The sequence below is a fragment of the Chiloscyllium plagiosum genome, chromosome 28 (assembly GCF_004010195.1).
Source record: "Chiloscyllium plagiosum isolate BGI_BamShark_2017 chromosome 28, ASM401019v2, whole genome shotgun sequence".
NCBI lineage: Eukaryota > Metazoa > Chordata > Chondrichthyes > Orectolobiformes > Hemiscylliidae > Chiloscyllium > Chiloscyllium plagiosum.
The window spans coordinates 45,849,316-45,864,493 of record NC_057737.1 but is presented as its reverse complement, the minus strand read 5'-3'; the positions used below and the strand labels follow the sequence as shown (position 1 = coordinate 45,864,493).

Sequence of the window (15,178 nt, the reverse complement as noted above, 5' to 3'; positions counted from 1 at the left end):
TATATATCTGATCCAGCTCATGCAACAAAGTCCTGACATCACAGCACAGTAACTTGCAAAACCCGACCGGAAAACATTCACATTGGTGTTTTCTTGTTTTTGTTGTGATCTAAATTAGTTTGATGCTTGCCTCACCTTTCCCTCACAAACTGTCGGAATTCTTGCAGCTTCCACTTATTGTATTTTTCAAACCTCTGGAAATGTTTCTCTGCATCGAAAGTTTCTGACTCATCATTATATGCAAAGATTAAACCACATTTGGCTCCTTTAGCTCCGTTGTGCACCTGAGTAAAACACAAAGAAAAATGACATGAACAGGCCCGTTGAATTGACTGCTCCTTGGACATGTACAAAACCCTATTAACATGACACATGGCGAACAAATCTCAACAGGAGCACCAAGAGCAAAGAGAGAGCACCAAAATGGAAGGGGAAGGGAAGGAGGGAGGGAGGGATTAGGACAGAATTGAAAGGGACAGGTCCGTGGGGAGGTAAAGTCATACAGAATGGAAACAGACCCTTCGGTCCAACCAGTCCATACTAACCAGCTTTCCCAAACTAAACCAGTCCCCCCTGCCTGCGCTTGGCCCATATCTTTCCAAACGTTTCCAGTTCAACAACTTATCCAATTATCTTTTAAATGTTCTAACTGTAACCTGCATCCACCACTTTGTCTGGCAGTAGATTCCATTGGGCGGCACGGTGGCTCAGTGGTTAGCATGGCTGCCTCACAGCGCCAGAGACCCGGGTTTGATTCCACCCTCAGGTGACTGTCTGTGCAGAGTTTGCACATCCTCCCTGCATCTGCGCGAGTTTCCTCTGGGTGCTCCAGTTTTAGATTAGATTAGATTAGATTAGTGTGCAGAATTGAAAGGGACAGGTCCGTGGGGAGGTAAAGTCATACAGAATGGAAACAGACCCTTCGGTCCAACCAGTCCGTGCTAACCAGCTTTCCCAAACTAAACCAGTACCCCCTGCCTGCGCTTGGCCCATATCTTTCCAAACGTTTCCAGTTCAACAACTTATCCAATTGTCTTTTAAATGTTCTAACTGTAACCTGCATCCACCACTTTGTCTGGCAGTAGATTCCATTGGGCAGCACGGTGGCTCAGTGGTTAGCACTGCTGCCTCACAGCGCCAGAGACCCGGGTTTGATTCCACCCTCAGGTGACTGTCTGTGCAGAGTTTGCACATCCTCCCTGCATCTGCGTGAGTTTCCTCCGGGAGCTCCAGTTTTCTCCCACAGTCCAAAGATGTACAAGTTAGGTCAATTGGCCAGGCTAGATTGCCCATAGTTTTGCAGGCTAGGTGGTTTAGCCATGGAAAATACAGGGTTACAGCAATGGGGTGGGTCCAGGTGGGATGCTTCTTAGAGGATCGGTGTGGATTCGATGAGTCGAATGGCCTGCTTGCATACTGTCGATGATTTTACGATTCTATACATGAACCACTCTTTAAATAAAAAAGTTGCCCCTCATACCCTTTCTAAATCTTTTTCCTCTCACCTTAAAAAGATGAACCCTCGCCTTGAAATGCCCCCATCCTAGGGAAAAGACCATTGTCATTCACCTTATCTATGTCTCTTGTGATTTTATACACTTCAATGAGGTGACCCCATAATTTCTTATGCTCCAGTGAAAAAAGTTCCAGCCTTTCCAGTCTTTTATATCTCAAACTCTCCATCCCTGGCAACATCCAGATCTCAGTAAGTTGGTTTGAAACAGAGGATCTCTAAAAGCTGAGAGAAAACTCAAAGGTCCGAATGGTATAGGAGAGGCCACCGAAGATTCCAAGGGCTGGAATGAAGCTCTGAAGGAATTGAGGAGGATTGCGAAGTTTTTAGATTCATGACTGTGTGGAACAGGAAGGGACTTTGGTAAGGAAGTGGAGGACCCAGATGTATCATTGAGACCTAGGCAGGCTTGGAAGTAGCTGAGCCCATATTTGTGCCCACACCCTCTGTGCTTACCTTGATCCTAACCTGAGAAACCTGGATGGATAGTTTTGTTCTGGACGACAAAATGAAGCTGGCTCGTGTATGTCCGGCCTCAGACAGAAATCCTGCAACAGAATAAGGGAGACAAGTGACTGCAGATGCAAAACTATGTTCCTGGAGAGTAAAATACACCTCTCACCAAAACTCTTCATTGACAAAAATCCAAAGAGATGTTGCAGAAGTTTAAAACCTGTGTTGTTACTGGATAATAAGCCTCACCCAATGGAATTCCATTGCCATTACCTTTGCAGAAATGTGACAGATGTCCGTCATTTCCCTCTCCCACTGCCTTGTCATCCTCTCTGCCCCCGAATGTACAAGCATTTGTTGAAGAACTACAGTTAAAACATTTACCATCTCCCAGCAGTGATTCATAAAGCACAGCAGTCGGCCCAAATCCCTTTTCTTTCCCTTCTTTGGCATCGCATGCCTCCACAGTCAACTGCAGTGGTTTCCCTGTAAAGAGAACATGAAAGCAAATCTTTAGCTGTGTACTTTCAAACACCAAAAACAAAAAGGCAGTCACAGGTCATATAAGTAAGTGGAAACCTTCACATCTCTTGAGATCATTAGCTAACCTCTTTGTGAGAGTGTACTGTCTCCAATCTTCAAATAACATTCACCTGCCACAGGACAAACTCTGGGGAAGCTCAATATCAAGCACGTGCACAAACACGCAGAGCTGATTGTGGTCTTCTGTGCTCTCAAAAAAAAAACCCTTTTGGCCAAAACTACCAAACAGAGTAAATAAGTGATCAACACAAGTCTGCAAGACAATAGTTTTAACCAATTTTGCTAAACTGTAGTTTGATGGTGCATTGTGCAGTAGTTGTCTAACATGCTAACCAGAACAAGAATTTTCTATTTTCATATTCCAGTGTGAAAAGTTCCCAAAGAAAATGAGTCCTATTCATGCAAATTTAGGGTTATCAATCACCTAGCATGAAGGTCTGAGTGTTAAAATCGAGTTTGTGAGTGGAATTAACCTTCAAGTGTTTGTTTTTACTTAGTTGATAGAACTGTCCGACCGTTGTTCTCTCTCTCTGGGCCCTACCTCCACCTATTGTTTACACCTTACCCCTTCCCTGTCTTCTGCATAAAAACCAACATTTTCCTCGTTCTGAGGAAGGGTCACCCGACCCAAAACGTTAACTCTGATTTCTCTCTACAGACGCTGCCAGACCTGCTGAGCTTTTCTAGCAATTTCTGTTTTCGTTTTCTATTCGGCAGTTCAGAACACACTGGTCAAAAGCAAAACGAGAAGATTGTTTCCAAATGGGATAAAGATTTGTCGTATGTGTGTGTGTTATTCGGGACCAAACAAAAAACAGGAAGCTTGATGGCTTGGGCAATGAACTATACTCACGGATTTTGCCAGAGTTTACCTCAATATTTAAACAGATCAGAGAAAGTAGTCTCTAGGGATTCTGAGCCACAACCCGAGAGAGAATGGGCATCTACCTTGTTTAGGGTGTAGGTTTGCTCGCTGAGCTGTAGGTTTGATATCCAGACGTTTCATTACCTGGCTAGGATGGGGTTCCTGGGATTTGTGGTGATGTCATTTCCTGTTCGTTTTCTGAAGGGTTGATGGATGGTATCGAGATCTGTGTGTTGTTTATGGCGTTGTGGTTGGAGTGCCAGGCCTCTAGGAATTCTCTGGCATGTCTTTGCTTAGCCCGTCCCAGGATAGATGTGTTGTCCCAATAGAAATGGTGGTTTTTTTCATCCATGTGAGGGAGGGAGGGTTGTGTCTTTTTGTGGCTAGCTGGTGTTCACGTATCCTGGTGGCTAACTTTCTTCCTGTTTGTCCTACATAGTGTTTGTGGCAATCCTTGCATGGAATTTTGTAGATGTTGGTTTTGTCCATGGGTTGTACTGGGTCTTATAAGTTTGTTAGTTTTTGTTTGACAGTGTTGGTGGGTTTATGTGCTACTCGGATTCCGAGGGGTCTTAGTAGTCTGGCTGTCATTTCTGAAACTTCTTTGACGTATGGTAAGGTGGTTAGGGTGGTTTGTTCTTGAGGAATCTGCGGTCTGTATTTTTTGAGTATCCGTTCTTCTTGAATACATTGTATAGGTGGTTCTCCTCTGTTTTCCGAAGTTCGTCTGTGCTGCAGTGTGAGGTGGCTCGTTGGAAGAGTGTTCTGATACAGCTTTGTTTGTGTGTGTTGGGATGGTTGCTGGTGTAGTTAAGTATTTGGTCAGTGTTTGTCGGTTTTCTGTATATGCAGGTTTGTAGTTCTCCGTTGATCGTTCTTTCGACTGTAACGTCCAGGAATGCGAGTTTGTTGTCGGTTTCTTCCTCCTTGGTGAACTTTATACCTGTGAGTGTGTTGTTGATGATGTTAAATGTCTCTTCTATCTTGAAGAACCCCTCAGAAAGCGAATAGGAAATGACATCACCACAAACCCCAGGAACCCCATCCAGGACAAACATATAAATAGAAAGCAGGAGACAACAGCTTCGCTTCACTTGGAGGTTGCCACTGATGATGTTACCTAGCCAGGTAATGAAACGTCTGGATATCAAACCGACAGCTCAGCGAGCAAACCTATACCCTAAACCTCAACCTGAGCTACAAACCTTGCATCTACCTCGTCAACAGTAAGCATGTCCAGGGACGTCAGGTGAAATACAGCCACTTGCCTAATATGACTCAACAAAGAAATAATTGGATGGCAAGTGAGAGCCTTTAAAACCAAGATTGATTTAAACAGACTCAGACTGAGTGGGATACCACATGTGAAGTAATGAGAGTCCTTGCACCACGCAAGGCACATCTTTGTTGTATCAACTATTTAAATCAAAATTAATTTACTTATTTATTTTTAACCTGTTGATAAGTGTTTATGAGAGAGTACATAATTTTGCAAAGGTGGGTAGCATATCAGAAGACTGCTCAGGAGGGCATATTGGCCTGGCATAGGGGGCTGGCTGGTTACCAGGAAAACAGGGTAGGTATAAATGGGTGTTTTGGCAAGATGTCACGAGTCATGTGCCAAAGGGATCAGTGCTAGCATCTTAACTACTTACAATTCATTTAAATGACTTAGGTGCAGGAATGTTAGGGACAATTGCCAGATCTGCTGATGACACAAAGATATGAAGTTGTGAAGATGATGTGGAGGCTACAAAACCATATAAATAGGTTAAATGGGTTGACAAACACATGACAAATGGATTCTGCAGCTGTACAGGGCCCTGGTAAGACCACACCTGGAGTATTGCGTGCAGTTTTGGTCTCCATATTTGAGGAAAGACATTCTGGCTATTGAGGGAGTGCAGCGTAGGTTCACGAGGTCAATTCCTGGAATGGCTGGACTACCTTACGCTGAAAGACTGGAGCGACTGGGCTTGTATACCCTTGAGTTTAGAAGACTGAGAGGGGATCTGATTGAGACATATAAGATTATTAAAGGATTGGACACTCTGGAGGCAGGAAACATGTTTCAGCTGATGGATGAGTACCGAACCAGAGGACACAGCTTAAAAATACGGGGTAGACCATTTAGGACAGAGATGAGGAGAAACTTCTTCACCCAGAGAGTGGTGGCTGTGTGGAATGCTCTGCCCCAGAGGGCAGTGGAGGCCCAGTCTCTGGATTCATTTCAGAAAGAGTTGGATCGAGCTCCCAAGGATAGTGGAATCAAGGGGTATGGAGATAAGGCAGGAACAGGATACTGATTAAGGATGATCAGCCATGATCATATTGAATGGTGGTGCAGGCTCGCAGGGCAGAATGGCCTACTCCTGCACCTATTGTCTATTGCCTGATGCAGGGAAATATAAAATGGTCTATTTTGGGTTAAAGAATTTTTTTTTTAAGCGAAATTGTGAAAGATTGCAGAACCTTAGGTTGCAGTGGGACCTGGGTGTCTTGCACAAAAAGTTAGAATCAAGGCACAGAAAGTAATTAGTAATTTGCCTTCTCCTAATTTAGTACTTTCCTGCAAGGTCCAGACATATCCTTATTCATAGCTATCTTAAAACTTAAGGAATTATGATCACTGTTTCTGAAATGCTCTCCCACTGAAAAGTCAGTCACCTGGCCAGGCCCATTAGTTAATACAAGGTCCGGTATGGCCCCTCCTCTAGTTGGACTATCCACACACTGTTTCAAGGAACCGTCCTGGATGTGGTTAAATTCTGTCCCATCTAAGCCTCTTGCTCCAAGGGAGTCCCAGTCAATATTGGGGGAGTTAAAGTCACCCACTATGAAACTGTTTTCATTGCATCTTCCCATAATCTGCTGATATATTTGTTCCTTAATCTCTCTATGGCTGTTGACGGGCCTATAGTGCAAGCCAAGTATAGAGAGGATGTTCCTTCTTATGAAGGACTCTATAGTCACTGCTTAAAAATCAAGGAGAGCCAATTTAAAACAGACGAGGTGCGATTTCTTTCCCCTCAGAGGATCATCAGTTTTTGGAATGCTCTCCCTTAAAGTTGGTGAAAGCAGAGTCCTTGAATAATGTTGAGAGAGGGGTCGCTTGATCCTTGTTAAGCAAGGGTGAAAGTTATCAATGGTGCAGGCGTTTGGAATTATAATCAGATCAGCTATGATGTCACTGAAAGGCGAAGCTGAGTCAAAGGTTGAATGGCTGACTCCTGCTCCTAATTGTACGTTTCTATGTCTGATTCTGATATTACTTGGTTTGCTTGTGGGGATTCCTCCATTTTAAAAAACAATTTCTGCTGAAATCATAACAGCAAGACCTACCATATTTCTGAAGCTGGTTTAGTCGTACAGATGCCATGGCAGTAAGGAGTGAGGATGCCTCATACTCTGTGTCCAAGTGATCACTGATGGTCAGAAGTGATGTCATCACTTTGGCTATGCTTCCTCTGGCCAAAGCAAATGCTAGGAGAGTCAACTCTGCTTCAGGATTGGCACAGCAACTGAAACGGAAGTATACTGCTCAACAATAATCAAAGACAATATTGCAAGGTTGGTGGGTGGTGGGAATGTCTTCAGACTGCTTCTTGTATCCAGCAGTCGTGAAATACATGCCACCTCTTCAAGTTGTTCAATGGACCAATTATTTGTACATCATCCAAAAATACAAGTCGAATATATTTGTCAAATTGGAGTCAGTTCCCAATTCAAAAGCAGCCACCAAAATCCAACAGCGCATGTTCAGTTCTGCTTGACATCACACGCGTACACAGTTTGAAAAGTCAATTGACAATAGCTGGTGAGACATGGCAAAACTCACCTGAGTCACTTTCTCCCTTCTCCCAATTGATCTACCTCATTCCTGAAATTAATTCAGTTGTACACTCATGTCTCCAGCAAATGTTGACAGCTAAAATGTTCCATTGCTTTTTAAAGTAGCTCATGATCTAATAGCATCATGTAACTGATGAAACACAAAGCTAGCACACTGGTGCAGCGGGAAATCAGGAAGGGCAATGGAATGTTGACCTTTATTTCAAGAGTTTTGAGTCTAAGAGTAGGCAAGTCTTACTGTAACTGTACAAGGTGCTGGTGGGACCACAACTAGGGGAGTGTTCACAGTCTTGATCCCCTTATTTAAGGAAAGATAACGTTTCACTGGAGGCAGTTCAGAGAAGGTTCATTAGGATTACCCTGATATGGAAGGATTGTCTTATCAGCAAAGCCTAAACAGGCTGGGACTCTACTCACTGGGGTTTAGAAGAATGAGGGGTGATCTTATTGAAAGATATAGAATTCTTAAGGGGCTCAACAGGTAAATGCTGAGGGGATGTTCCCCTCATGGTAGAGTCTAGAAACAGAGGGCATAGCCTCAAAATTAACAGGTACCAATTTAAGACTGAGGAGGAGGAGGAGGAATCTCTTCTTTCAGAGGGTTAAGAGTCTTTGGAACTCCATGCCACAGAAAGCTGTGGGGGCAGAATACTGGTGCATATTTAAGGCTGAGATAGATGGATTCTTGATCAGTCAGGGAATCAAGAGTTACAAATAAAAGGCAGGAAGTGAACATGAGGAACGTCAGATCAGCCATGATGCTACTGCATGGGACAGCGCAGGCTGTACAGGACACAAGGTCTAATCCTGTTCCTATTTCTTACGGTCTAATAGACACAGTTCTACCTTACGCCCTACTGCATTCATTCATCTTTAAGATGTTTTTGAATATTAATTTCAGAATCTACCTATCAATGCTTTGCTGATATTGGGTCAGTTAACTTGCACCTGATGAGCACAATACATCAATAGAAATGCTACTTGCAGATGCAGCGCTCCACCTAGCGGTGGCATTAGCTTTAAATGCAGACTTAGCCAATGTTGCCTTGTCTGCATTTTCATCAAATTCCGTGACATAACTGAACCAAGTCCAGACGTGCTAGCAATAGAAAGAAAGAATATATTCAGATAAAAAAGGTCTAATTTATCTAATCGTAACTTCTCTCTTCAGTGACTGAGAAAGCCACTCACAGTCACATTCAACAACTAAGCATGTGCTTGAAGAATGCCTTTTTGGGATATTGTGTGTATCTGACCCAGTGTTAAACATACCCAGAGGATGAATAATTTTAAAAAATGAATGTAGCTCATAAAATATGTAGTGTTGACAGGTTCAGAATAATACATGAACTAAAGCAGACTGCAAAATGTTACCAGAGGTTGTGAAGTTCTAGTTTAGTGCTACAGTTGGAACAACCCAGATAGAACCATACAAACATAGAATCAGAATCCATTTGGCCCACTGAATCCACATCAACCCTCCAAAAAGCACCCCCGCCAGACCCACCCCTTACCCTAACCCTGTAACCCTGCATTTCCCATTGCTAACTCACCCAACCTATACATTGCTGGACACTATGGGCAATTTAGCTTGGCTAATGTACCTAACATGCACGTCTTTATACTGTGGGAGGAAATTGGAGGAAACCCACGCAGACATGGGGAGAATCTGCAAACTCCATACAGACGGTCACCTGAAAGTGGAATCCAACCCAGTCCCTGGTGCTGTGAGGCAGCAGTGCTAACCTCTGAACCACAATGCTGCCCAATAGACATTTTCTCCTAGGTCCAAAGTTTAGTGTCCAAACTTTAATATCCAGCTCAAAAATATTAAATCAATTTCATTTTTCTTCACAAGATTGATTTAAATGAGTGAACTTTACTTTAGAAATGGTCATGCTCATCATTATTATCACAAAGCAACCTTCATTTATCTGTTCCTATCAAAGGAGTTTTGAGTGTGACAAAATGTCTTATTTTTCCATGAACACAACAGGAAAAAAAAGTGAAACACTCAACAGCATGTGGGTGTGATATAAATAAAGTTAACGCTTTAGGCTAATGACCAGTGAGACTACGAATAAGAGCAGGTAACACTTCTGTGGAAATACAGAGGTATGGCATGAGGAAATGGGTGGAAATAATGAGATAAAGTAAAGGTGGGAGAGGTTGAACAACAAAAGAATAAGGATATAAAACAAAGGAAATCATAAAAAAGTGAGAGAGTGGCAGAGAATTATCATGACCAGAGGCTTCAGGGTCAGAATTGCAGAGTGAATGAACATCCAATTTGTATTTGGTCCCTGTTTGTGCAAAAAAAGACCACAGTGAAATACTGCAAACACTAAATTGAAACGAGTGCAAGGAAATCACTCTTTCATCAGTAAGCTGAGAGAGTGAGTCTTAGACAGTGGAAAGGAAGGAAGTCAAAGCACAAGCATTGCATCTCATTGGTACAAAACTGCACCAGGAAATGAGGGGACACAGAGCACAGAAATAAGAAATCCATAGAGAGAACATGGTTAGGATCCAGAAACTGGAAACTGTTAAAATGGTGGAGGGAGTCAGAAGAACCACCTTGCAAAATTCACACCTACTACCACACCAGAATAGAATACTGCACTGCTTCCTTGGCTGGTGGCTTAGCTTTCCTCCTCTTCCGACACTGCTCACTTTTTCAAATACATTTCTACAAGAGCCCATGGGGATTATAGATTATGCCTACCCTTTCTTGGGAACTGTGAAACATTCTTTCCTCCTATCCTATTCCTGGCACGCCCCATTCTTGTCCAAACGTTTTGATGATTGAGCCTTCTCCACATCTGTTCAACCTCTCCCACCTTCCACTTTATCTCAGGCTTGACAGTGCTCTCAATCCATTTCCCGGGCGGCACGGTGGTTAGCACTGCTGCCTCACAGCGCCAGAGACCCGGGTTCAATTCCCGCCTCAGGCGACTGACTGTGTGGAGTTTGCACGTTCTCCCCGTGTCTGTGTGGGTTTCCTCCGGGTGCTCCGGTTTCCTCCCACCATCCAAAGATGTGCAAGTCAGGTGAATTGGCCGTGCTAAATTGCCCGTAGTGTTAGGTGACGGGGTAAATGTAGGGGAATGGGTCTGGGTGAGTTGCTCTTTGGAGTGTCGGCGTGGACTTGTTGGGCCGAAGAGCTTGTTTCCACACTAAGTAATCTAATCTAAACCGTATCTAATCTAATCTAAAACCCTTACTTCTGCATTGACCCCATCTCGCTCAGGATTATGGTCGGGTCCGCACATTCTAACTCACCAATCTTCACAATCAATGGATTACACTTCATCATTTCACCATCTCAGTTCTGATTCCACCACCAAACCCATTTTCCCTTCCATTTCAGTATTCCAAAGGGAACACTTCCACTGTGACACCCTGGGCAATCTGCTCTTCAATCAGCCACAGTGTATTCACTCCCTTTCCCACTGCATCTTCCCACTGGAGTACAGGAAATGTAACACCTTTTCCCACTGCTCCGCTCTCTGTCCAGGGCCACAAATACCCCTCCAAAGTCCAACAGTTAACTTGTATATGCTTCTTTCAATTTTCCACATGTTTATTCATGTTCACAAGGTAAATTACTATAGAGAATGGGAAGACCACACACATTTGGATTTATGGAATACTTCTGTTTCATTGATCCCAAGCTTCTAGTCACTATCATTTTGATTTTCCCACCCTATCCCCACTGACCATTCTGTCTTTAGTCACCATTAATCTGAAAAAGCTTCTCAGTTCAGTATTTTACAACCTCCAATCTCAATCAATCATGGTTGCTCTTCCCGCTATTCTTCAGTGACCAGTGTTAGTAATAATTCGGCTGTACCCATTTTTGCCTGTGCTGATCAGTTTTTCTTTGCTTGTTCTTTTATCTTGCATCATCCTTTGTTTCAACTTTCACAATACATAGATTCTTCCTTTTGTACTTTCCTTCCAAATTCCATTCCTGCTTAAAAACCATTAACTTTTCCAGTTCTTATGAAAGGTTATCGGCTTGACGCACTAACATTCTATGCACAAACCTGAACTTGCACAATGTTCTATTTTTATTCCTGTTTTCCAAGACATGCAGAAATATTAGAGTATAAGATATAGTCATTAGCAACCAACAGAAGTCAGAGTCATACAGCACAGAAACAGACTGTCCGCTCCAACCAGGCCATGCCGAACAGTCCCAAACTAAACTAGTCCCACCTGCCTGCACTTGGCCCATATTCCTCCAAACATCTCTTATTCGTGCACTGCCACACAAGCTCTTAGATACAACGTGGTGCAATTCATTAGTTGAGTGGGATTAAGATATCAGATCAGCATTCCTGATACTGAAGCAGCTATTAGATTAAAGCTGGGTACAAAGGACAAATAGCAGAGGTGTCGTTACAACTTCATTCAAAACTGTCCCACAGACCTTACTGTTTATAAAAAGGATAACACTCCCAAAAGCAGTGATTCGTTCTGGCTTCTTTTGTACAGCATCCACCAAGCCACATCCTTACTCGTACAGGACATAGAGTGTCAGAGGGCTATTTGATAAGAGATTAGACTGGATTGCAATCCAGAATATAATCAATTTATCCTATCTGTTTCGGAGACAGAAGTGCACTTTGTACCATCTGACTATAAATTAGCAGACCCAGAATTGAACAAGTGATCTATGGACTCAGACAACTTATTGTTAAATATCCTTATCTACATATATAAAGTAGCTGCCTTAAATATCTACATGATGTACTCTGAATTTCTTTTTAAACAGACAGTTACTGGAGGTGAGTGAGTGAGTGAGTGAGTGAGTGAGTGAGTGAGTGAGTGAGTGAGTGAGTGAGTATGATTTAGATTGAAGTTGCTTCCTACTGATATTTATTGTGCCAATGAAGGTTGCAAAAAAAAAAGGGTCATATTGGGGATAATTGCTATGGTGCAAGCTAGCAAAGGAAAAAAAAAGTCAGTATAATCCCAGAGACTAATCAGCTGCTGGCTGATTAGAGCAGACTGGTGGTCTGCTTAACCCGTGGGGACAAGGTTCAGGAAGGGAGAATTGAACCAGTCTTATTGGAGTCACTGTATACCACAGAGCAGCACATTAGCCAACTCATGTAACTTATTTTTAGGCAGCTTCATGGAATTAAAACATCACAAAACATGTTAGAAATATTATCAAACATAATTTGAGGGAGGCACAGAAGAAGTGTTACAGGAGAGAAATGGAAAGTGAAGAGATTCGAGAGGGAACCTTAAAGTTTGACCCTTCAAATCTCTAGTCATGGTTCCCAGTGATCGGGATAAGGAAACCAACTATACCTAAACGTCAGAATTGGAGTAAATAGGTGTAGCAGAGTTGGAGGAAACTTACAAAACGCACAAGAGTCATTTGCATTGCATTCAAAATCCATTCATCATTGTAAGTTACAAAAATTAAAATTACCCTGCAATCCTGATGAGAAAGCTGTCCACTTTCTCTAAAACATTCGACGACATGAAGCTTGGCAACTCTGTGGATCCTACAGTGAGGGACAGCGGTGGCATGTGCTGTAGTGCTTTTCTACAAAAGCAGAGAAAGAACAGCAAGTTATACCGTGAAATGAGTATCACTGGCACCAACTAATAGTGGAGGAAGAAAAAAAAAATCAGTATGTACATGTTTCCATGATTCTATACAGTATGAAATTGGAATCATCCCTGGGTCAATTAGAAATATTTTGAATATAGGAGTAAGAACTACTTACTGTGTTATTCGAAGGACATTTTGCGCAAGGTCAGGGTTTGTTTCTATGGACGCAGTCACCAACGTTGTTAGCAAGGTCAAGTACCAAATTGCAGAAGCATCAGATACTGAAACTCCAGATTTCTTCACAACCTGGTATCCCATTGTCTTTAGTCCATGAATCCTTGTGTCACAACCATCACCATGGCAACGTTTAATATTTATCTGTACAACTTATTAGAAAAAGAATTTGAAAATTACTCTGCTGTCACCTTACCTGTTTGTTCACACTTTGTACAATTAATTTATTTTTCTTAAACCTGACTCGTATTTAAACATACAAATGCATGGTCCAACAAAGAAATCTTATTAACCTTACACCATAAAGGAAGTTTCCAGTTACATTGGGTTATGATTACAGCTCTCAAGTGTTGCTAATAGGGACAACTTTATATATTTTGTCAGTCACTTCATTCTCCGAATGCTCGCCATGATCACGTTTTGCCAAACCTTTAGAAATAATAAATGAGTGTACTTCATTCACAGGAGTTGGGCATCACTGGCTCGGTCAGCATTTTATTGCCCAGCCCTAATAGCCCAGAGGGCAGTTAAGAGTCAACCACATTGCCATGGATGCGCAGTTACATGTAGACCAGACCAGGTAAGGACAACAGTTTCCTAAAGGACGTTGGTGAACCAGATGGGTTATTTTGACAATTATCAACAGTTTCATGGCCATCATTAGACTCTTGATTCCAGAATTTTATTTAAAATTCAAATTCCAGCATCTGAACCTGGATCACAGAACATTACCTAGGTCTCTGGATTAATAGTCTAGCAATAAGAATGGAGAAGAACCCACTGGCTGGCAGTTTGTAATTGCATGACTTACGGAAGTGGAAAATGTATCCTTCACTGCACTAAGGTTGCTGAATAATACGAGGATGGGCTAATCTGACTACCTTAATACTGTATAACTAATAAAGCTCTGCACTTAAATTCATAATATTAGTCTTTTGCCATCTAATTCAAAAACTAGCATCTTAAAATAGTTAGAAATTATACAGCAATTCTCATTCTAGAATGTTCTAGAGGAAAGTACAGCAAAATTGTCATCTGGCATGCCTGTAGACTTGCTGGTGCTGGTTAGTGAAAATGCCAACATACAGGTAGTTGAATTACTCCAGACACAAGGCAAGATTATGCTCTGTCTTTGAGAGACTGAAGGGAGAGGAGAAGCAGCTGTGCATTCAAGGACCCCACATATCCAAACTATAACTGAAGATCAGGTTGACCAACACAACAGCTTTCAATGAAACATGAGCTGTCGGTTTCACTTACATCAACTCCAAGCAGTAACATCTTCACTTAGGCACACTGAAATTATATGCATGCATCAATTCCGGTCAGTGTAAAACTGAAATACAACCTCTACTTATTTACAATCTATGAGTTTTTTTTTGTAAAAAAGGATGTATTTTCTGACCACTGAAAGTGTTTGGCTGCTGGAAATTCCAACTCCTAGAAAATTTCAATTGGCAGATTGCCAAATTTGACTTTTATTTATTGTTTTCAGATGTACTAAAATACAGTACAAAGTTCTGTTTGTGTGCTTATACAGGCAGATTGTACCATACAAAGTACACCAGGGTAGCAAAACAGACCGCAGAATACAGTGTTACAGCACAGTGAAGGTGCAGAGAGAAAGCGAGAGAGAGATCAGAATTAAGGTTTGAGAGGTCCATTCAAAAGTCTGATAACAGCAGGGAAGATGCTGTTCTTGAATCTGTCCGTACATGCATTCACACTTTTGTATCTTCAGCCCAATGGAACAGGGTAGAAGACAGTATAACCGGGATGGGAGGAGTCTTTGATTAAGTTGGTTGCTTTCCTGAGGCAGTGGGAAGCATAGTTGGGAGTCAATGGATAGACAGGCGAAAGTGGGTATTGCAGATGCTGGACATTAGAGTCAAGTTTACAGTCGTGTTGGAAAAGCAGAGGTCAGGAATGATGAAGAGCTTTTGCCCGAAACATCGATTTTCCTGCTTCTCAGATGCTGCCTGACCTGCTGTGCTTTTCCAGCACTATCCTAATCTTGACTCAATAGATAGAAAGCTGGTTTGCATGATGGCCTGGGCTGTGTTCGCACTCTCTGAAGTTTCTTGTGGTTTTGGAACAGCAGTTTCCATACCACACTGTGAAGCATCCAGATAGGAGGCTTTCA

At 42.3% G+C, this 15,178-nt stretch overlaps 1 protein-coding gene across 3 annotated transcripts in view; it reads right to left on the bottom strand.

Annotated features, from left to right (window-relative positions):
* The window catches only part of zzef1 (zinc finger, ZZ-type with EF hand domain 1), a 259,977-nt gene that overhangs the window by 200,720 nt on the left and 44,079 nt on the right, over nt 1-15,178 (bottom strand). For all 3 annotated transcript variants that reach the window (XM_043718816.1, XM_043718818.1, XM_043718817.1), the window contains exons 6-11: nt 12,977-13,187; nt 12,676-12,792; nt 6,717-6,895; nt 2,351-2,452; nt 1,970-2,061; nt 136-284 (exon numbers count right to left, since the gene is read on the bottom strand). In XM_043718816.1, coding sequence (XP_043574751.1) covers nt 136-284; nt 1,970-2,061; nt 2,351-2,452; nt 6,717-6,895; nt 12,676-12,792; nt 12,977-13,187 — 850 coding nt within the window. The remainder of the gene's footprint in view (nt 1-135; nt 285-1,969; nt 2,062-2,350; nt 2,453-6,716; nt 6,896-12,675; nt 12,793-12,976; nt 13,188-15,178) is intronic.